The following is a 24869-nucleotide window of genomic DNA, read 5'->3' on the forward strand; positions in this document are numbered from 1 at the left end:
GATCAGCTGGAGGTCTTGCGGCACTCAGGTACAGACTGCTTCATTATCTGAGGAATTGTGAATGATACTGAACATCCCCACTTCTGACCTTATGTTGGAGGAAAGGTTATTGATGAAGCAGCAGAACGCTTCGCACATTGCCTTGAGAAATTCCTTCAGCAATGTCCTGGGGCAGAGATGATTGTCCTCCAACAACCACAACAACTATCTTCCTTTTTGCTAGGTATGGCTCCAGCCAGTGGAGAGTTGTTCTCTCTGATTCTCATTGACTTCAGTTTTACGAGGACTCCTGATGCCACACTCAGCCAAATGCTACCTTGATGTCACCTTACCTCTGGAATTCAGCTCTTTTGTCCATGTTTGGACCGAGGCTGTAATGAGGTCTGGAGCTGAGTAGTCCTGGCGGAATCCAAACTAAGAATCAGTGAGCAAGTTATTGTGGAGCAAGTGCCACTTCAAAGCACTATTGACAACAACTTTGATCACTTTGCTGATGATTGAGAGTAGACGAATGGGATGGTAATTGGCTGGATTGGACTTGTCCTGCTTTTTGTGTACAGGACATACCTGGGCAATTTTCCACATTGCCTGGTAGATGCCAGTGTTGTAGCTGCAATAGAATGGATTAGATAGAGGCATGGCTAGTTCAAGAGCACAAGTCTTCAGCACTACAGCCAGCATCAGTGATCCTCAGGAGGAAGTTGAGATAGCTCAAACACTCAGCACTTTTGACTGAAGATGGTTAAAAATGCTTCAACCTTGTCTTTTGCATTCATGTGCTGGCCTCTGACATCATTGAGGATGGGGATTATCATGGAGCCTTACCCTCCTGTTAGTTGTTTAATTGTCCAAAACCAGTCCTGACTGGATGTGACAGGACTGCAGAGCTTTGATATGATTCGCTGGTTGTGGGAGCACTTAGCTGTCGAAAGCATAATGCTTCTGCATTCAAGCAGTACTATCCCTTTCTATTGACAAAGATGCCAGACTAATGATGGGGACCAACAAGGCAATATGGGTATAATCCTTGGATTCTGGGAAGACTGTCAGATGGGAAAAGCCTGCAATGTGGGCAAAGCCTATTGCTCTTGCATCCTATGTTGCTCTGTCCATGTAGAGCATGATGTATGTGTTCCTCCTGGTGCAGAGAGCCTCGGCCATCTCTGGTACAGTGATGCACAGAAAACTGCTAGCTGTAAGTGGTTATTGTAAAAATCATATAGAAACAAATAACTGAGGATGGTTTCTCTTCAGACATAATCTGAGGGGAAATTAGATAGGAACAGGCAGCTGTTCTGAGATAGCCCAAATTCTAAGCAACTTATTACTGTAGTTAATTCAATTTTTAATTTAGTTTATTTCAGCATTATACAGGGCCTGTTCATCTTAGCACACACTACCAAGCCTTGAAGCAAGATTGTCTGATTGTGTTTCCTTTAGATGTAGCTCAGAGATGGAACAAGAGGATTAAGTGTCAAAATGAACTCTATAAATAGTTTAGTGTAGCGATATTTAAAGGTCTTTACAAGAGTATATATTTATAAAAAATTTTATGATTCCAAATGAATCACCAGAGAAAGAGAGGCACATGTGGACCAAACACAAATAAAATGCATGAAGTATTTATTTTTCAAAATGTATATTTGGTGGTTGGGTTTGGTTAGTACTTTTCTACATTGGAATTTTTAGAACATTGATTTTATTAAGATTTGCATCTGCAGTGCAGTGCATTCTACAGTGTATTTTTCTGAGACAGATCCAGAAACAGTGTGTTGCATTAGCAATGCGGATGTGGTTTACTGATGTTTGCCCCGTTTGGACTTCGCCCCCACAGTTTGCTGAAAGTCCCCAACTGAATAAATTATGTATATTTACGCAATGCAAAACATCACTCAGTCTTATAAACATAATCATGAATTACTTAATTTATGAAGCACCATTTCAGGAAAAGCTGTTTACTAATTTTTTTTTGCTTGTGTGCAAATGACAAAATACAAAATGCACAAAAGCATATCATCCTGTTACTTGTGTGTGTAATATTAGGGCAAAGTAAAAAAAAAGATTTGCAAAGTGCTTTTATTTTTTAGGGGCTGGGGGTGACTTTCGAGTTTCTTGCATGTCTGGTGGATGGTGGGCGGGACATCCTCTACACCTGCCTGATGCTATTGATGGGAGGCCCAATCCATTATTATGGTCAGACCTTATTTTAATATTCAGAGTAAGTTATCATTGCTAATCCCGCTCCCTGTAGGCAGCTCACCCATTCAGGAGGTGGAAATTTGGGAAGGCTTTTGCTATTTAAAAGTATCCTGCTCCTCTTGAAGGGGAGGTGCACCTTATATATGGTGGATAATTGAGCTTGTTTTTCACAGCCTGCTGAGATGATGATTGCAGCCAAGGCCCCCAAATTTGTGGATGGTGGGTGGAGGTGCTAATTAAGCAAGCAAGCAGCAGAAAGGAGGTTCACTTCCCCTGTGATGGGTGCTGGGTGCTGAGACAAATTGCATAGCACCAGTGGAAGGTGGAATTTGAATTTAATTAATAAATCTGGAATTAAAAGCTAGTCTAATGATGGCCATGAAACCATTGTCGATTGTTGTAAAAACCCATCTGGTTCACTAATGTCCTTTAGGGAAGGAAATCTGCTGTCCTTACCTGGTCTGGCCTCCATATGACTCCAGACCCACAGCAATGTGGTTAACTCTTACATGCCCTCTGAAATGGCCGAGCAAGCCACTCAGTTGTACCGAACTGCTACGAAGTCAATAAAAAGGAATGAAACAGGACGGACCCCCGGCATCGACCTAGGCACCGGAAACAACAATGGCAAACCCAGCCCTATCGACCCTGCAAAGTCCTCCTTACTAACATCTGGGGCCTTGTGCCAAAGTTGGGAGAGCTGTCCCACAGACTAGTCAAGCAACAGCCTGACATAGTCATACTCACGGAATCATAGCTTACAGACAATGTTCCAGACACTGCCATCACCATCCCCGGGTATGGCCTGTCCCACCGGCAGGACAGACCCACCAGAGGTGGTGGCACAGTGGTATACAGTAAGGAGGGAGTTGTCCTGGAAGTCCTCAACATCGACTCGAGATCCCATGAAGTCCCATGGCATCAGGTCAAACATGGGCAAGGTAACCTCCTACTGATTACCACCTACCGCCCTCCCTCAGCTGATGCGTCAGTACTCCACCCTGTTGAACACCACTTGGAGGAAGCACTGAGGGTGGCAAGGGCACAAAATGTACTCTGGGTGGGGACTTCAATATCCATCACCAAGAGTGGCTCGGTAGCACCACTACTGACCAAGCTGGCCGAGTCCGAAAGGACACAGCTGCTAGACTGGGTCTGCGGCAGGTGGTGGAGGAACCAACACGAGGGAAAAACATACTTGACCTCGTCCTCACCAATCTGCCTGCCACAGATGCTTATGTCCATGACAGTATTGGTAGGAGTGACCACCGCACAGTCCTTGTGGAGACGAAGTCCCGCCTTCAAATTGAGGATACCGTCCATCGTATTGTGAGGGACTATCGCCGTGCTAAATGGGATAGATTTCGAACAGATCTAGCAATGCAAAACTGGGCATCCATGAGGCACTCTCGGCCATCAGCAGCAGCAGAATTGTACTCAACCACAATCTGTAACCTCATGGCCCGGTATATCCCCCACTCTACCATTACCATCAAGCCAGGAGGCCAACCCTGGTTCAATGAAGAGTGCAGGAGGGCATGCCAGGAGTAGCACCAGGCATACCTCAAAATGAGGTATCAAGCTGGTGAAGCTACAAACCAGGACTACTTGCATGCCAAACTGGGTCAGCAGCATGCGATAGACAGAGCTAAGCAATCCCATAACCAACAGATCAGATCTAAGCTCTGCAGTCCTGCCACATCCAGCCTTGAATGGTGGTGGACAATTAAACAACTAACTGGAGGAGGTGGCTCCACAAATATCCCCATCCACAATGATGAGGGAGCCCAGCAGATCAGTGTAAAAGATAAGGCTGCAGCATTTGCAACAATCTTCAGCCAGAAATGCCGAGTTAATGATCCATCTCGGCCGCCTCCTGAAGTCCCCAGCATCACAGATGCCAGACTTCAGCCAATTCGATTCATTCTGCGTGATATCAAGATTAGATTAGATTCGATTAGAGATACAGCACTGAAACAGGCCCTTCGGCCCACCGAGTCTGTGCCGAACATCAACCACCCATTCATACTAATCCTACATTAATCCCATATTCCTACCAAACATCCCCACCTGTCCCTATATTTCCCTACCACCTACCTATACTAGTGACAATTTATAATGGCCAATTTACCTATCAACCTGCAAGTCTTTTGGCTTGTGGGAGGAAACCGGAGCACCCGGAGGAAACCCACGCAGACACAGGGAGAACTTGCAAACTCCACACAGGCAGTACCCGGAATCGAACCCGGGTCCCTGGAGCTGTGAGGCTGCGGTGCTAACCACTGCGCCACTGTGCCGCCCTGGATACTGCAAAAGCCATGGGCCCTGACAATATTCCAGCAATAGTACTGAAGACCTGTGCTCCAGAACTTTCCCGCACCCCTAGCCAAGCTGTTCCAGTACAGCTACAACACTGGCATCTACCCTGCAATGTGCAAAATTTCCCAGGTATGTCCTGTACACAAAAAGCAGGACAAGTCCAACCCGGCCAATTACCGCCCCATCAGCCTACTCTCAATCATCAGTAAAGTGATGGAAGGTGTCATCAACAGTGCCATCAAGCAGCACTTGCTTAGCAATAACCTGCTCAGTGATGCTCAGTTTGGGTTCTGCCAGGGCCACTCAGCTCCTGACCTCATTACAGCTTTGGTCCAAACATGGACAAAAGAGCTAAACTCAAGAGGTGAGGTGAGAGTGACTGCACTTGACATCAAGGCAGCATTTGACCGAGTATGGCATCAAGGAGCCCTAGCAAAACTGGGGTCAATGGGAATCAGGGGGAAACCCCTCTGCTGGCTGGAGTCATACCTCGCGCAAAGGAAGATGGTTGTGGTTGTTGGAGGTCAGTCATCTGAGCTCCAGGACATCACTGCGTGAGTTCCTCAGGGTAGTGTCCTAGGCCCAACCATCTTCAGCTGCTTCATCAATGACGTTCCTTCAATCATAAGGTCAGAAGTGGGGATGTTCGCTGATGATTGCACAATGTTCAGCACCATTCGTGACTTCTCAGATACTGAAGCAGTCCATGTAGAAATGCAGCAAGACCTGGACAATATCCAGGCTTGGGCTGATAAGTGGCAAGTAACATTCACGCCACACAAGTGCCAGGCAATGACCATCTCCAACAAGAGAGAATCTAACCATCTCCCCTTGACATTCAACGGCATTACCATCACTGAATTCCCCACTATCAATATCTTAGGGGCTACCATTGACCAGAAACTGAACTGGAGTAGCCATATAAATACCGTGGCTACAAGAGCAGGTCAGAGGCTAGGAATCCTGCGGCGAGTAACCCACATCCTGACTCCCCAAAGCCTGTCCACCATCTACAAGGCACAAGTCTGGAGTGTGATGGAATACTCTCCACTTGCCTGGATGGGTGCAGCTCCAACAACACTCAAGAAGCTCCACACCATCCATAACAAAGCAGCCCCTTTGATTGGCACCCCGTCCACAAACATTCACTCCCTCCACCACTGATGCACAGTGTGTACCATCTACAAGATGCACTGCAGCAATGCACCAAGGCTCCTTAGACAGCACCTTCCTAACCCGCGACCTCGACCAACTAGAAGGACAAGGGCAGCAAATACATGGGAACACCACCACCTGCAAGATCCCCTCCAAGTCACACACCATCCTAACTTGGAACTATATTGCTGTTCCTTCACTGTCACTGGGTCAAAATCCTGGAACTCCCTTCCTAACAGCACTGTGGGTATACCTACCTCAAATGGACTGCAGCGGTTCAAGAAGGCAGCTCACCACCACCTTCTCAAGGGCAATTAGGGATGGGCAATAAATGCTGGCCTGGCCAGCGTTGCCCACATCCCATGAATGAATTAAGAAAAAAATGTACAACTGTAACATGACGTCCCAACTCTTGTACTCAATGCCTCGGCTGATGAAGGCAAGCATGCCATATGTCTTCTTCACCACCCTGTCTACCTGTGTTGCCACTTTCAGGGAACTTTGTACTTGCACCCCCAAGGTCTCTCTGCTCAACAACACTCCCCAGGGCCCTGCCATTCACTGTATATGTCCTGCCCTGGTTTAACTTCCCAAAATGCATCACTTCACACTTGTCTGCACCAAATTCCATTTGCCACTCTCTTGCCCATTTTTCCAGTTGATCTATATCCTGTTGTAACCTCAGACAACCTTCTTCACTGTCCGCTTTACCACCACTTTTGGTGTCATCTGCAAACTTACTAATCATACCCCCTACATTCACATCCAAGTCATTAATATATATGACAAACAACAGAGGGCCCAGCACTGTTCCCTGCGGCACACCACTGGTCATCAGCCTCCAATCTGAAAAACAACCCTCCACTACCACCCTCTGCCTCCTATCATCAAGCTAATTTTGTATCCAATTTGCTCGCTCACCCTGGATCCCATATGTTCGAACCTTCTGGACCAGCCTACCATGCGGGACCTTGTCAAAGGCCTTGCTAAAGGCCATGTAGACAATGTCCACCGCCCTGCCCTCATTAATCCTCTTGGTCACCTCCTCGAAAAACTCAATCGAATTCATGAGACATGATTTCCCACGCACAAAGCCATGCTAACTATCCCTAATCAGACCATGCCTTTCCATATGCATATAAATCCTGTCTCTCAGAATCCCTTCCAATAACTTTCCCACCACTGCTGTAAGGCTCACCGGCCTGTAGTTCCCTGGCTTATCCCTGCTGCCCTTCTTAAATAAAAGCGCAACATTAACTATCCTCCAGTCTTCCAGTACCTCACCCGTGGCTAACGATGAAACAAAAATCTCTGCAAGGGCCCCAGCAATCTATGCTTCCCATAGCATCCTAGGATATACCTGGTCAGGCCCTAGGGATTTATCCACCTTAATGCGCTTCAAAATCTCCAACACCTCCTCCTTTGTAATGTTGATATGCTCCAGGATATTGCTGCTTCCTTCATTGAACTCATAGCTTCCATGACCTTCTCCATGGTAAATGCAGACGAGAAACATTCATTTAAGACTTCGCCTTTTGTTGTCTTCATGCTGGTATTCTCTGTGACCACATTATAAAGTGAGTTATTAAGAACCTGTGATAAGATATATTTAAGTCATTGATAGATTGCAAATTTGCTTGCATATATTTGAACAGAAATAGAGCATTCAATCCCTCAAGCCTGTTCTGCCATTCAATTAAATCATGGCTGATATGTATCCTAACTCCATTTGCCCACCTTGGTTCCCTAACCTTTACTACCCTTGCCTTACAAAAACCTATCTGTCTCAATTTTGAAAAGTCCAACCGACCTGGCCTCAAAAGCCTCTTTTGGTAATGTGGGGGTGGGGTTGGGGTGGAAAACGTGTTCTTCTCTGGATACTGGGGAAGTACCAGAGGATTGTTGAGTGGCAAATGTAACACCCTTATTTAAGTAATGGTGTAAAGATAGCCCTAGCTACTACAAGCCAGTCCGTTTAACATCAGTGGTGGGTATGATTTTAGAAACGATAATCAGGGAAAAAAATCAACAGACGCCTGGAGAGGTTTGGGTTCATTAGGAGAGCTAGCATGGATTTGTAAAAGGGAGATCATGCTTAACTAATCTAATTGAATTTTTAATGATGTTACAGAAAAGGTTGATGAAGGGAATGCGGTTATTGTTTATATGGATTTTAAGAAAGCATTTGATAAGGCACCAATTAAAAGGTTGGTTTACAAAACTGATGCTCATGGAATCGGAGGGTCAGTGTCCAATTGGATAAAAAAATTGGCTTAAGGACAGAAAACAGTGAATCGTAGAAAATGGTTGCTTTTCAGACTGGAGGATGGTAGACAGTGATGTTCCCCAAGGGTCAGTGCTGGGACCACTGCTTTTTTTGCGATATACAGATGACTTGGATCGTGGAATACAAAATAGAATCTCAAAATTTGCTGACAACACCAAACTTGGAGGTGCAACAAACAATGAGAATTATATGAACTGCCTGCAACAGGACATTGATAGGCTAACAGAATGGGCAGAGAGGTGGCAGATAGAATTTAGTACTGACAAGTGTGAGGTGATGCATTTTGGCAGAAGGAATGGGGAGAGGCAATATATACTTAATGGCACAGTTCTAAAGAATGTGCAGGAACAGAAGGACCTGGGAGTGCTTGTGCATTGATTTTTGAAGGTGGCGGGACATATCGAGAGAGTGGTTAGTAAAGCATATGGGATCCTGGGCTTCATAAGTAGAGGCATTGAGTACAAAAGCAGGGAAGTTATGCTGAAACTTTATAAAGCTCTGATTAGGCCCCAACTGGAGAATTGCATCCAGTTCTGGTCACCGCACTTTAGTAAGGATGTGAGGGTCATTAACAGGGTGCTGGGGAGATTTACCAGAATGGTTCCAGGGATGGGGGATTTTAGTTACAAGATTAGGTTGAGGAAGCTGGGGTTGTCCTCCTTGGAGCAAAGGCAATTAAGAGGAGATTTAATCGAGATATACAAGCTTATGACAGCCTAAGATAAGTTAGACAAGGAAAAACTGTGCCCATTAAATAATGGTACAAGGACTAGGGGACACAGATTCAAGGATTCTGGCAAGAGATGCAGGGGGAATATGAGGAAGAACTTTTTTAAGCAGCTGGTGGTAATGACCTGGAGCTCACTGCCCACAAGGCTGGTGGAAGTGGAAAAAAATCAACGACTGCAAAAGGAAATTGGATGGTCACTTGAAGGAAACAAACTTGCAGGGCTATGGGGATCGAAAGGGGGAGTGGGGCTGACTGGATTGCTCCATGGAGAGCCGGCATGGACATGACGGGCCAAATGTCCTCCTTCTTTGCCATAAATGACTATATGACTCTATGAACAAAACTGTACGCAGTACTCTAGGTGCGGTATCACCAATGCACTGTATAGTTGTAGGAAGACCTCCCTACTTTTATACTCCAACCCTTGCAATAAATCCCAACATTCCATTTGCCTTCCTAATTACTTGCTGTACCTGCATGCTAACTTTTTATGATTCATGTAAAGGACACCCAGATCCCTCTGTATTGCAGCATTTTGCAGTCTCTCTCCATATAAATAATATTCTTCTTTTCTATTCTCCCTGCCAAAGTGGACAACCTTACATTTCCCCACGTTATGCTTTATCTGGCAATTTCTTGTCCACTCACTTAACCTATCTATATCTCTTTGCAGACGCTTTGTGTCCTCCTCAAAACTTGCTTTTCTACCTATTTTCATATCGTTTGCAAATTTGGCCACAATACACTCAAGTCTTTTCATCCAAGGAATTAATATAGACTGTAAATAGTTGAGGCTCCAGTACTGAATCCTGTAGCATTCCAGTTTGCCATCGTGAAAATGCCCCATTTATCCCGACTCTCTGTTTCCTGTTAGTTAACCAATCCTCTAACTTTTAGACCAAGAGTCAGACTCAATTTCCTCCCGTAATCTGGACAACCACCCATTCACGGGTGATCATCCCATCAGGTGTGGATTAAAGTACTAAAATCAGCTGAGTTTAAATGTCTGTGCTGAAGATATACAATTCCATGGTCAGGACCTTGAGTATATTTCTTCTTGCCATGGCATAAGGGGGCACTCGGACCCTAGAGAAGATGCAGAGATGAGTAATGAAGTCAAACCCTGGGGTTAGGAGGATGACTTGTGAAGAGCAGGTGAGCTGAGTTCTTCAACCTTGACGATGTGTCTCAGAGTTACCTATGGAGGTATGCATTATGTTCAATGGGATAGGGAAAGTCAACACAACAACACTGTATGCTAAGCTAAGATTGAAAGACAATAGGACTCAGTCCATTGTTATGAAGGGTGAGTTTGGGGCAGGCACAAGGTAGCATTTATTTACAAGAGGATGATCAACAGGTGAAGCAGGCTGCCAGGAATGATAGTTGTGGCTGGGATTCGATAATCATTTAAGAAACAGCCAGATGATTTAATAGAAAGAGCACTGGGTTGTTTTTCTGGGAGGATGAAATAAAATGCACCAAACTGTCTACTTCAACCAAATACATCTTCTGATGTTGGAAATGGTAACTTGAAGCACTTATTTACATGTAAGTTGTCTCCAACAGGATGAAAACACACCGTAACATACTCATTTTGTTAACAGTAAAGCTATGTCTCTTTTAGTCTGATAGTATATCCCATTGCAAAACCAAAATAAAAAATGTAAGATAAAAAGTCTATCTGGAGGAAGGTATATAGTGAGGTTCCCCAGGGGTCGTTGTTGAGACACCTGCTATTCTTGCTATATATTAATGACCTGGACCTGGGTGTACAGGGCACAATTTCAAAATTTGCGGATGGCACAAAACTTGGAAGTATTGTGATCTGTGAGGAAGATAGTGATAAACTTCAAGGGGTCATAAACAGGCTGATGGAATGGGTGGATAAGTGGCAGATGAAATTTAATGCAGAGAAGTGTGAAGCGATCATTATGGTAGGAAGAATAAGGAGAGGCAACATAAATTAAAGGGTACAATTCTAAAGTGGGTGCAGGAGCAAAGGGATCTGGGGGTATATGTGCACAAATAATTGAATATTGCAGGGCAGGTTGAGAAAGCTGTTAATAAAGCATATGGGATCCTGGGTTTTATAAATAGGGGCAGAAAGTACAAAACCAAGGAAGTTATGATAAACCCATATAAAACATCCTCAACTGGAGTATTGTGTTCTGTTCTGGGTACCACACTTTAGGAAGGATGTTAAGGCATAAGGGAGGGTGAAGAAAAGATTCACAACATTGGTTCTAGGGTTGAGGAACTTCAGTTATGTGGATAGGTTGGAGAAGCTGGGGCTGTTTTCCTTGGCAAAGAGAAGATTAAGAGGATATTTGATAGAGGTGTTCAAAACCATGAGCAGTCTGGATAGAATAGATAGGGAGAAACTGTTCCCATTGGCTGAAGGATCCAGAATCGGAGGACACCGAATTAAGGTGATTGACAAAAGAAACAATGATGACATGAGGAAAAACTTTTTGATGCAGTGAGTGCTTAGGATCTGGAATGCACTGCCTGAGAACATGGTGGAGGCAGATTCAACTGAAGTCTTCAAAAGAGAACGTGATAATTATCTAAAGAGAAAAAATTTGCAGGGCTACGGAGAAAGGGTGGGGGAGTGAGATTAGATGAGTTGCTATTGCAGAGAGCTTGGATGGACATGACTGGCTGAATGGCCTCCTTCTGTTCTGTAACCATTCTATGGTTCTATGATCAGTTTCACACCTAGGGATAACCAATTATGGAGAGAGATAAATGTATGTTACTTTGTCAATTCAAGATTAACGTTATTAATGAAACTGACACTGGTGTTACATGAAAAGAATAACTGTAATGATACATGGATACAGAACTGGCTCGGTCATAGAAGACAGAGGGTATCAGTGGATGGGTGTTTTTCTGAATGGAGGGATGTGACTAGTGGTGTTCCGCAGGGATCAGTGCTAGGATCTTTGCTGTTTGTAGTATATATAAATTATTTGGAGGAAAATGTAGCTGGTCTGATTAGTAAGTTTGCGGATGACACAAAGGTTGGTGGAGTTGCAGATAATGATGAGGATTATCAGAGGATACAGCAGGATATAGATCGGTTGGAGACTTGGGCGGAGAAATGGCAGATGTAGTTTAATCCGGACAAATGTGAGGTAATGCATTTTGGAAGATCTAATACAGGTGGGAGGTATACAGTAAATGGCAGAACCCTTAGGAGTATTGACAGGCAGAGAGATCTGGGCGTACAGGTCCACAGGTCACTGAAAGTGGCAACGCAGGTGGATAAGGTAGTCAAGAAGGCATACGGCATGCTTGCTTTCATCGGTCGGGGCATAGAGTATAAAAATTGGCAAGTCATGTTGCAGCTGTACAGAACCTTAGTTAGGCCACACTTAGAATATTGCGTGCAATTCTGGTCGCCACACTACCAGAAGGACGTGGAGGCTTTGGAGAGGGTACAGAGGAGGTTTACCAGGATGTTGCCTGGTCTGGAGGGCATTAGCTATGAGGAGAGGTTGGAAAAACTCGGATTGTTTTCACTGGAACGACGGAGGTGGGGGGGCGACATGATAGAGGTTTACAAAGTTTTAAGCGGCATGGACAGAATGGATAGTCAGAAGCTTTTTCCCAGGGTGTAAGAGTCAGTTACTAGGGGACATAGGTTTAAGGTGCGAGGGGCAAAGTTTAGAGGGGATGTGCGAGGCAAGATTTTTTACACAGAGGGTGGTGAGTGCCTGGAACTTGCTGCCGGGGGAGGTGGTGGAAGCAGATACGATAGCGATGTTTAAGAGACATCTTGACAAATATATGAATAGGAAGGGAATAGAGGGATATGGGCCCCGGAAGTGCAGAAGGTTTTAGTTTAGGCAGGCATCAAGATCGGTGCAGGTTTGGAGGGCCGAATGGCCTGTTCCTGTGCTGTACTGTTCTTTGTTCTTTGTTTGTTCTTTTGTAATGTAACCCTAACCTGAAAAGTGGCACTCTAGACCTCAGGTTGAGCAGATCCTCAGTCTTGGGGGTAGGTCTGATGCATTGTTTTCTGTTCCTTCTATACCGCTGTTGGTGTTTCCTAGATGTTCCCTCCTCTACTTCAGAATCCCTTGATTCTGGGTGTACAGCTTAACTTAGGAGTCATAACAAAAGAAGACTCACATTTATATCGCACTTTTCACAACCACCAGACATCTCAAACCTGTTATGATCAGGTGAGGAGGGTTCAAATAGGTCCCCTCTTTTTCCCCACCTTGTTTGACCGCAACAGGTTTACTTCTTTTTTGAAAAGGATATACTTGCCAATTCAGTGAGTGTTTATCTGTTTGCACACTGTGATAAAAGATGAACCAATTGAACAGGTATTCTTGAGTTTAACAAAGAAAGAGGTTAGCTTTATTCTACTTAAACTGATCTAAGTAAAAAAATAAAATATATTCCGACTTACATACACACGCAAAGTTCACACACGCATACAAATAGATTACAGACTGAGGGGGGAGGATAGATTGGTCAACTTAGAGTACAGAGAAATAAAAGGGGTATACAGTCTGCAGAGGCTGGTGATTCGGCTGGTGTCAGGCTGAATTCGGTGGTCATGCAACTTTGCCTCAGTGCTCCCGATGCTTTCAATTTAAAGATGTGGACAGTTGATTTGGCTGTTTTCCTGGAGACAGTAGTGTGGGATTTATTTCCTTCATGGAGTCTCTGTTTGCAGCAGGGGCAGGGTTCAAAACTTGCAAGGTGGGTTGAAGAGAGAGAGAGAAGGGAAGGGGGGGACCCCACTCAGATCTTCTCTCATCAGCATCTAGCTGCTTGGCTTTACTGCAAAGAAAACAGAAGCTTAAGCACATGAAGATTGGGCCTGTCACATGACTGTCACCCAATGCTTCAAACATGCTCGTTACAGCTAGGTTCCTATTGTTCAAGTTGTCATGCAGGCCCCCACCTGCCAAGAATGAGGAATATTAATTTTACCATCTGAACATTAATTTTAAACTGTTACTGGAGTGAAGAAAGAACTGGTTAAAAGAAAAACCACAATGGATCCTTGGCTGGAGAGACATTTTTGCATATTAATAGACAGTACTTGGAAAGGACAAAGGGGCTACTCCCCGCTTCAATTTAATCCACAATGGACTTTTGATTACCAGACGTTGAGGGTGGAGGAGCTTGCATTCCAGGTTAACTGCTAAATTGGTCGAATGCACAAACGGACGTGGTCAGACTAGTTTAGTCACATGACTAACTAGCTGTAGCAGAGTTTTGAACTAAGAGTTTTAACTTGGAGAAAACAGTGTTTGAAGACAGAAATCTGTTTGCTCCTGGGCTGAGAAGACCTCTCTTCTGCCTGCTCCCATCTCATCCTCACAGAACTCCAAAACCCACTGAAGACACATGAACCCCAAGAGAGAAAAGTCTCCTACATTGAACAAAGTTTAAGAAGAATACTGGGCCCCAACGAAAAGCAAGATCTACCTACAATCAAGGACTCTACAGCGAGCTCGAAGTACAGTAACAAACCCCCTTCAGAGATTGTCTCAAACTTTTTCACTTTATTTTTCTTCTGCTCTTTTCTGTCCCTATTTGCATGTGTGTATTGCGTGTGCATGCTAGCGTGGGCGCATTGTGTATCTGTAGGTGTTAACCCAATTAAAGTTTAAGTTTGATAAAACTTTCACTTTTCTTCTTTAAACCTGATAAAACCTGGTGTGCTGGTTTCTTTGCCTTATAATTGGAAAGCAGTGAACAAGGATTCACCAAGGGAGGGCTAAAAACATGGTGTGTTTAAAATTAAATCCTGTTACAGTAAAACCAGATGAAGGCTGAAAGGGACCCCTAGACACCTTTCTCACCTGGTCATAACAAAGTGATTAGGTTTAGTGATTTATCTCCGAAGGTTGAATACCTCAGGTGATTGCCTTGATGCCTCCCTAATGGGGACAGGCTATGTGGTTCACTCAGATTCCCCAGGTCAGTGTCCTTGATGGGTCAATCCAGACCTGGCGTCTCCATCTCAATGTATAAGAATGTGTAAGGTACAGTGATGCAAATTGGGGTAGCCATGTTTAGCTGCAAGCATCAAGTCACCTTTAGTCTCTGTTTTTTAAAAATTCAATTCAGGTTTCCAGCTGGTGGATTAAAAATCATCATTTGACATAAAGCACATTTTCGTGACAAAGTGCTTTATAGTCAATGAAGTTCTTTTAAAGTGTATTCACTGTTGCAATGTAGGAAACACAGCAGCCAGTATTCACACAGCAAGCTCCCACAAACAGCAAGGTGATAATGACCAGATAATCTGTTTTTATGATGTTGATTGACTGATAAATATTGGCCAGGACTTTATACATCATCTCCACTTTCATGTCCACATTAAACAAGGTCCAACCAAGAAAGGGATAGATTAAAGTCTCCTCTAGTCATTGTTTTGCCCAATCTATTCAAGTGTTATCAATGTAAAGATGTGGCTTCCCCACATTTTAAGTTTTTTGATAGTTCCTACTGATAATCCTCTGGGCCATTGTCGTTGCTGTGTGTGGCACTGACACCTATTCTACTTGAAGTCTCAGCTCTCTGATATTACTGAGTTTGCTTTGAAGCCTGAGCGTTTTCTCAGAAGTTTCTGCACATTGCAGACAAGCAGTCGATCATGCTCTCTAACATTACTGAAGGACCAGAATCCCTTCAATAATTCTTGGCATTACGATCATTGACATTGCTGCTCTCTTATGTAGGTACTCTCAAATTTGCAAAGTTGCACTTTCAATAGTTGTGCATAGTTGTGTATGAAAGTCCACTAAGGATTAATGTGAAACTATTCCCAATGTTTGTACTGGTAGCTGGTATGATTTGAAATGCTGCTGTCCAGGAGTGATAACTGATGCAGAACTCCTTCACTTGCCTTTCTTAAATGTAAAATTACTTTTTACAAACAAGAAACTAAGATTTATAACAATTTAATTCCAAGAAGGGCTGATCACATAATCATCAGATGTAGAATAGGTATTGTTACGATCGAGGCAGGAGAAGTGCACTGTTTCTTCTAGTCCCACTTCTCCACAGGTCACAACATATATTTAAATTTTCCCACTTACCAATACAATCAATCATATACCAGAATAAAACGCACTAACCAGATTTCTTTAATAAACAACAAAATTATCAGTTTATTATAAAACAAGTCTTAACCAGTAATGAAGTAAAGCATAAATACACAGATTGAAATATTAAAGTTCCCTTTTTACCTTAGCCCCTCACACACTCACACACGCATATACTGGTTAACCAGAAAAATAAAAGGGATGTTTTCTTAGCGCTCTGTTACAGACAAAAAACACTTGGGCTGAATACTTGTTCATTCTTGAAGATGCAGCAGATGAGATATGTTGTGTTCCAAAACTGGCATACAGTCTGGCCTCCGAGTACACGTATATGAATCACTCAGTTCTTTTCAAGCGGCATTGAGAATTAATTTAGCAGGCTTTTCTTCAAAGACAGGAGATGAGATGAGTTGACACAATGGACTTCTCAGGGTCTTTTAGAGAGGTGATGGAAAGTTGAGCTGAGTTGTGATCTTCACTCCTTCCTTGGGAATTCTCTTCTCTCCTTGGAAGTTCTCTTCTCTCCTTGGAAGCTCTTTTCTCTCCTTGCAAGTTCTCTTTTCTCCTTGGAAGTTCTCTGTTGTTTATTGAGCTGGAAGTCAGGTGGTTTCCTGGAAAGGCTTTTTGTTGTTGCTGGAAGTCAGGTGTTTTCCCGGAAAGGCTTGTTTTCCTCACAAGACCTCTCAGTGCCCCTTTTAAAAAAATATTTTCGGGGACTGTTTTTCAAAGTCAAGTGGCCTTTAAATGATCCCCTTTGAAAACCTTTGATCCCCTTCTTCAATCTTTCAAAAATGAATCCTCAAAATATATTTAACAAAATGCCGAGGCACTTTCATAACATCTCCACCCTTGAAAAATGAAACACCATTTTTAAATGCATTTCATTATTAGAATTAGAATTAGAACATTACAGCGCAGTACAGGCCCTTCGGCCCTCGATGTTGCGCCGACCATCTGACCTACACTATTCCATTTTCATCCATATGTCTATCCAATGACCACTTAAATGCCCTTAAAGTTGGCGCGTCTACTACTGTTGCAGGCAGGGCGTTCCACGCCCCTACTACTCTCTGCGTAAAGAAACTACCTCTGACATCTGTCCTATATCTTTCACCCCTCAACTTAAAGCTATGTCCCCTCGTGTTTGCCATCATCATCCGAGGAAAAAGACTCTCACTATCCACCCTATCTAACCCTCTGATTATCTTGTATGTCTCTATTAAGTCACCTCTCCTCCTCCTTCTCTCTAACGAAAACAACCCCAAGTCCCTCAGCCTTTCCTCGTAAGACCTTCCTTCCATACCAGGCAACATCCTAGTAAATCTCCTCTGCACCCTTTCCAAAGCTTCCACATCCTTCCTATAATGCGGTGACCAGAACTGCACGCAATACTCAAGGTGTGGCCTCACCAGAGTTTTGTACAGCTGCATCATGACTTCGTGGCTCCGAAACTCGATCCCCCTACTAATAAAAGCTAACACACCATATGCCTTCTTAACAGCCCTATTAACCTGGGTAGCAACTTTCAGGGATATAATTTTCCACCCCCCCTACCACCTTTCTCACAGGCCATTTAACACTCTGACTGCCAAACGCCCAGCGAGCCACCGTCGAGGCGGGGCTTAGCCGAGCCGGTATGATTGACACTCTGGCTGACCATACAGAGCCCGGGCTGGAGCGGTCTGCCATGACGTAGAGTCAGAGAGAAATACAGCGCCGAAACAGGCCCTTCGGCCAACGAGTCCGCGCCGACCTGATATACTGATCCTATATTAATCTCATTTCCCACATCCCCTCAATTCTCCTACCTTTTTTTTTAAACAATTTTTTTTTACAATGGTTAATTTACCTATCAATCCGCAAGTCTTTGGCATGCGGGAGGAAACCCACACAGTCACAGGCAATACCCAGAACCGAACCCGGGTCGCTGGAGCTGTAAGGCTGCAGTGCTAACCACTGCGCTACTGTAACGTATAATCAAGTGTAAAAAATCAGAAGACGAAAACATTTTAAAATACATTTTCACACTCATCCCTCTTTACCTGTAGTGAATACAATGCTGCTCTATACCCTCTTTTCGTTCAGACGTTACCTGTAGTGAATACAATTCTGCTCTGTACCCTCTTTTCGTTCAGATAACTCAAAACAAAGTTAGATTCTCAATAAAGCATCTGCAATATATTATTTTTGACTATAATGTGGATAATCTTTAAGTGATAAGCTTGTTATCGTAAACTCCATCAGAATGGTCTGGCATTCTGGTTTTAAAATTTTTCCACAAAGTTTATCACCAAATCAATGGACTGCAACCTTCCAAACAGAGCCCCCCACAGTTGTTCCAAGTGTTCTTTCCAAGTGTCACTGTAGATCAGCATGTCATCAAGGTAAACCACACAGTTAGGAACACGTGCTACCACTTGGTTCACTAGTCTCTGAAAAGAGGCTGGGGCATCCCCTAGCCTGAATGGCATCACTCGGCACTGAAAAAGAGCATCTGGTATGACAAAAACCAATATTTCTTCAGCTCGGGGTGTTAAAGGAACTTGCCAGTATCCCTTTAACAAATATATTTTGGTAAGAAACATGGCACTGCCCACTCTGTCAATACAGTCTTCCATTCGAGGTATTGGGTAGGAGTAGACCTTTGTTACTGCATTAACTTTTCTGTAGTCTATGCAAAGTCTACTTGAATCATCAGATTTAGGTACTAATGCGACTGGCGAACTCCAGCTGCTTAGACTGGGTTCAATTAGGTGGTTTTCCAACACATATTGGACTTCTGCTTTTACCTGGGCCTGTTTGTCTGGACTTAAGCGGTAAGGATGCTGTTTTATAGGAAAGGATTCCCCGACATCCACATCATGGTGGCTAAGGTTAGACATCCTGGCTTATCCCTGCAGACTCTTTTAAATGCTGTGAGTAGCCTTGTTAGGTCTTCTCGTTGTTCTGCATTTCATATGAAAGCATAGTGTCCAATCTCCCTAGCGATTCAGTATTAGCTAACTGGATATTAGGAAATTCGATTTTAGAATTGTCTAGGCCTCCTTCTCACTATCTCTTTCATGCTTCACTGCCCCTACTATCTGACATATCTGTGCTTGCTTATCCTCCTCCAGGTGATGATATTGTTTAACATATTGATGTGACACAGCTGATTCTTTTTCCAGCAATTTGAGGTGTCAATCAAATAATTTACTTTACCAGTTCTCTTGACTACTTTATACGGACCACTGAACTGTGCTATCAATGGTTCACCCTGTAAAGGTGATAATACTAACACTTTATCCCCTGGTTGAAATGTTCAGGTCTAAGTATGCTTGTTTGCCCATTTCTTTATAGCTGTTTGGGAAGCTTTAAGGTGTTCCTGAGCCACTTTGCAAGTTCTCGTGAGCCGTTCCTGGAACATGGATACATAATCTAGCACAGAATATTCGTCCCTCTGTTCTAAAAACCTTTCTTGAATTAGTTTTAGAGGACCTTTTATCTCATGTCTGTAAACTAATTCAAAAGAACTAAAACCAGTAGATTCATTAGGTGAATCCCTAGTGGCAAACAAAAGAAATTCTAGCCCTTTCTCTCAATCATGGGGATATTCATGACAGTATGCCCTGATTATCGATTTGAAGGTCTGCTGGTACCTTTCTAAAGCTCCCTGTGTTTGTGTGTGTTATGCTGAAGACTTTAACTGTGTTATACCTAAATTACCCGTAACTTGCTGCAAAACTTTAGAGATAAAATTGGAACCTTGAATTGAATCTCAATCGGTAAATCATATCTAGTGAAGAACTGGGTTAACTTCTCTACCCACTTTGAAAACCCCAAAGTTTAACATTTCTTCAATCTTCGGAAATGAATCCTCAAAAAATATATTTAACAAAACACAGAGGCACTTTTGTAACAGTATTAACAAAAACAACATGGAATTTACAGTGTAGGGTTCAGAGCTGGTTTGAAATTTTAGTACATATCACAGTGAGGTATGATTCAAGGAAATTTCTCTGTTCTCATCACTGAATTCCTAAGTTGATGAAAGTAATTCTTCTGTTTCTGGCACTGGGTTACACCTCAATAGTATGTTTTGCAGTTGCTTAAATGTTGGTCTCTTCTCCGATTTCTGTTCCCAGCACTGAAGCATAATATCATGGAGGATGTCTGGGCAGCCGGCAGGAGGAGACATGATGAATCCATTCATTAAATCAATAACAAATTCTTTGTTCCCTTTATCTGTTTCAGATAAAAACAAAGTTGTGAAAAACCATACAATGGCATAAACAATAGCCATAAATGTAAAACAATATATCATAGAACAGTCATACAGTGGTTCTGACGAGAGGTTATTGACCTGAAATCTTAACTCTGTTTCACTCTTCCCAGGCACTGCCTGACCTGTTGAGTATTTCCAGCAATTTCTATTTTATTTAACATACCAAATCCCATGGGCTAAAATATGTTTGCTTTGCACTGTTTCAAAGTGGTGCTACGTAGCCTACATAGAATACACAGAAACCCATGCAGTTAACTGTCAGTGGTACTGTCTGCCCCTAGCAAATGGACGTAGTTTATGTAGCACTGCTTTGAAGCACAATATATGAACAAATTTTTAGCCCACATCCCTCAATTGCAAAGGCACAAACTATATCCATATTGAGTCAAAAACATTTAGAGTCATTGCTAGCATAATAACCAGAGTTGCATATAGATTATAACTTGTTTAGTTAGACTTGCCCCGGCACCCTTTAACTCAAAGCATTCTCACCCTCTAAGTTGCTGGAAGTGCAAGTTTCTGGGATCTGAGTGAAAGGGCAAGCAAATGTTTTTCTCCGTAACTAAACAAATTTAAGGATTATGAAATAAACAGTGGAAGGACTGAAAATTATATACAATTAAAGTGGATGAATTCAATATATTGGGTTAGGAGAGAGAGTAAAAGAGACAGAAAAGAAAGATGTGGGGGTGGGGGTGGGGTGGGAGGTGGGGGTGAGGGGGTTGGTCAGCAGGGGTAACTTGTACCTGATGGGCTTTCAAGTACACATTTTTCTGGATGGAAATGTACTCAGATGTTAGACTTTGTTTAAAGCCTTCAGTCTTATTTTAACGAAAACATTTATTCAGCTACTTTTTTATTGTTGTAAAAAATTCTTAGCTAATAGTGCAAAGCGTATTTGGCGTCAAATTGCAGCTCCTTGAATATGATGATGGTGTCTTTGTCAGGAATTTCTCTGCACCCAGCTGGCATCTACATGGTTAAAAGAAAGGAGTCATATCATGCCTTAGTTCATGGCCAGGGTCTGGATGATTGATTCTTCAATATCAAGAGTTATCCAAGAAGATGGCTATTGGATACTGATAAGCTCATGACACTAGGGAATCATTATCAATTGCAACTTTGGCCGTACTTTTCCAGGCGCTTTGATGGACTTGGAGGCAGGGGGCAGAATATCATAATGGAAGACGTCAGAGCGGAATGTCAGATCTGGATTTTCCAAGGAGCGGATGGCGTTGTCGGAGAACAGCAGCCTCAACACAGCGAAAAGATAACTAAGGCAATTAAGTTGCCAATTGAAAGCTAATTTAAGTTTTCCAGAAAGTGCACAGGATTCATGGGGCTTTAGAGCCTCAGCAGGTATACGGAGGCAGCAAATGAGCAGGAGGTCAGTGCTGGCTTCACTTGGCAGCCATTAGGTGAGCCAGCATGCCTTGGCAGGGAGGGTGGAGCAGCGCGAGCATTGGATATCGCTGTCAGGGGTGGGGGCTAAGTTGCCAGCACTGTGAGGGCATGCTGCCAGAGTGCCATCTGGGAGCTGGCACTTGTGTGGATTAAATGTGGAGGAAGTGGGGGGGGGGGGGGGTGCTGAGGCAGGTGGAGGAGGCATCTGGGTAAGAGGCCCTGGAAACTGAGTGTGCCCACCTGCCTTGGGCATCATGCACTCAGGCTTCAGAACCTCTAGTGAAGAGGAGCAGTAGAGAGGGAGAGAACTGCAGCCACAGGCAGCGAGGCAGCAGCAACCTCAGGGCCAACAGGATCACCAACTTCAGGGTGGGGATGCAGGAGAAGCGTTCAGAGGGGAATGCGAGCAGCCTCCTGCGTACAGTAGAGGGTTCCTTGCAACGAGGTCTACTGTCGGAGGCTGAGCCACCTTCAAATGTCCGAGAGGTAGTGTTGCTGAAAACTGCACCTCATCAGGGAGGCTGTCACAGATCTATGTGGCATGATGGCGGACTAGCTGAGCCCCAATGGTGGCTGGGGCCAGCCAATCCCAGTGGCGTGAAGTTCACCATGGCAATGAACCTCTACGCCTCTGTTATTTTCCAGGAACCACTGGAGATATGTGTGGGATCTCCCAGTCTGCAGCACATCGATGCATCAAGGTGATGATCGATGCCTTCCTCAAGATGGCCAGCCAATCGATCCATTTTCACACCGATCCGGACAGTCAAGCTGAGAGAGCTATCGGTTTCGGCACCATCTCTGGATTTCTCCAGGTGCAGGGTATCAGGGACTGCAGGCATGTGGCTATTAAGGCTCCCACAGGCCAACCAGCAGTCTTCAACATGAAGGACTTCCACTTGCTCAATGTACAACTGGTCTTTGACCACTGCAGATGGATCCTGCAGGTGTGTGCACAGTTCCCTGGAACCAGCCAGATGTCTACAGGCTAAGGCACCGGTGGCACCCTTCAATATACCCCAGCAAGGGTCTTGTGTATTGTGGTGGTCTGCTGTGCTCTGCACAACCTGCAGAGGGGGCAGACGTTGAACAATGAGGATATAGTGGAGCGCGATATCTTCTCTGATGATCAGGATGTGGAGGAGGCAGTTAACCAGGCGATGCATTATAAATTACCCCATGTACTACAGGAAAGACACAATGAAAATCATGCCAGTGAGGCTCAGGACACGCTAATACAGACACATTGCAGATGACCCTTGCTACATGATCCTTTCAATCCAATAAAGTGTTATCTTTCCGCTACACTGCTGCCATCTTCATTTACCATCCCCCTGTCATGCGTCCAGTGACACCTCTGGCATGGGGAAAGCAACGAGTGCACAAGGGCTCATGGGCTTGGTGATGGTGTGCAGGTCTGTGCGTATCTCTGGCATCGACTGACTGGTCTGTTGGATCAGGCTTTCCATGAAAGTCTCCAATGCCTTGATGGAGGAAGCCACATGCACAGAGAGGGAAATGGCAGCACTCATGGCCTGGATGGACTCTTCCACTGTCCAAGCCAGGGAGCGCATACCTTCTGGAAGCTCTGCCAGATCTTCATGCACCTCATGCTGGATTTCCAGCATCTGCCACTTTAGCGATGACTCTGGAAGCTTGTCATCAGCCTGAGGCTCAGCATCACCCTGGCCTTCCAAATTCCTCTGAGGGTCACTGGCCTCAGCTGTCACAGCCTCCATCAGTTGCTCTGGCATGTCTGTGGTGTCCTCATCAAGTTGGGACCCCAAATCTAAGTGCGACCACTGATGTGAGAGTATCTGCGTTGGTGAAGGGTGCAGGGAATGATGTGACGGTGCAACCTCTGAGGCTTGTCAGCACTCTACTCTTGTTGCTGACCTGTGTAAGAAAAAAGGTGGATTAAAGAATTTTGTACTTCCCAGCACTAGTGTGGAAATCCAGGAGAGGACATGGGAGCACTATGCCACGTGCTCGCCAAAGGCTCCCTTGTGCCCATTCACGAGGTTACTCATTCTCTTGAGATGGCACTCCTGTCTCACCATCTGTGATGGAGAGACCACTATGATGCCCTGCCAATTCCATTGCCTCCTTCTCCATTGATATCAGTATAGATAAGAAGGGGACCCTGCCACTTGTCTGGGCCTTCTTCACATTATGAGCTTTCTTTTCCTGCAGGCACAAGGATGAACAATGTTAGTCACCTGACAAAGACAAGCACAACACCTAAGCTGGTGGCAGCCTAGCTTTCCACGATGGGGGTACATGAATGCCTCCAATATGCAGCCACTCTGGAGCGACCTTGTTACAGTCAACACTGACAGACGAGTGCTTGTTGACCGAGATGTAGACATGCGACTGACAGGTGTGCTGCTGCCTGACCCCATTGCCACTGACTGGGTGGACATTCCCTCTCCACCTACCCCATCCTCACACATTACCAGATGTAAGCCCCTAAGGGAAGCAAAGTGCAGAGTACCAATTTTGGCTGAATGAATAAGGTCACTCAGTCACTTGTGGCATGGCAGCCAGGTTCTAGGGATGACCTCACGGCTGCTTACCTCCTCTGTGATCTCAATCTAAGCTTGCTTGGTTAGGTGGACCGGTCTCCTCCTACCGTCCGTGGGGAAGAGGACTCCCACCTTTCCCAGGTAGCCTGGAGGAGAGTCTGCAGGGAGGCATCACTGAACTGTGAGGCAACCTGGGATCTTCCTTTTGCCATGCCTTCAGATGCCTTCTTCTTCAGGCCTTCAGTTAATTTTAATGGCAGGAGGGTTGCTCACTGCAGCGGGTTCTCCAATGCAGCAGGTCCTTCAATATAACAGATTCTACAAGTGCAGCTGGTTCTTCAATGCAGCAGGTTCTTCAATGAAGCAGGTTCTTCAATACAACAGGTTCTTCAATATAACAGATTCTTCAATATAACAGGTTCTTCAATGCAGCAGGTTCTTCAATACAACAGGTTCTTCAATATAACAGGTTCTTCAATGCAGCAGGTTCTTCAATACAACAGGTTCTTCAATACAACAGGTTCTCCAATGCAGTTGGTTCTTCAATACAACAGATTCGACAATTGCAGCTGGTTTTTCAATGCAGCTGGTTCTTCAATGCAGCAGGTTCTTCAATGCAGCAGGTTCTTCAATGCAGCTGGTTCTTCAATGCAGCAGGTTCTTCAATACAACAGGTTCTCCAATGCAGTTGGCTCTTCAATACAACAGGTTCTTCAATACGGCAAGTTCTTCAATGCAGCTGGTTCTTCAATACAACAGGTTCTTCAATGCAGCAGGTTCTTCAATACAACAGGTTCGTCAATGTATCAGGTTCTTCAATACAACAGGTTCGTCAATGTATCAGGTTCTTCAATACAACAGGTTCTTCAATGCAGCAGGTTCTTCAATACAACAGGTTCTTCAA

At 44.2% G+C, this 24869-nt stretch overlaps 1 protein-coding gene across 1 annotated transcript in view; it reads right to left on the bottom strand.

Annotated features, from left to right (window-relative positions):
* Positions 1 to 18980: 18980 nt before the first annotated feature.
* Positions 18981 to 24869, bottom strand: part of si:ch73-340m8.2 (tyrosine-protein kinase SRK3) — a 50083-nt gene continuing 44194 nt past the window's right edge. The window contains exon 8 of the mRNA XM_068028556.1: positions 18981 to 19996. Coding sequence (XP_067884657.1) covers positions 19791 to 19996 — 206 coding nt within the window. The 3' untranslated portion in view covers positions 18981 to 19790. The remainder of the gene's footprint in view (positions 19997 to 24869) is intronic.

The sequence above is a fragment of the Heterodontus francisci genome, chromosome 3 (assembly GCF_036365525.1).
Source record: "Heterodontus francisci isolate sHetFra1 chromosome 3, sHetFra1.hap1, whole genome shotgun sequence".
NCBI classification, from domain to species: Eukaryota; Metazoa; Chordata; class Chondrichthyes; order Heterodontiformes; family Heterodontidae; genus Heterodontus; species Heterodontus francisci.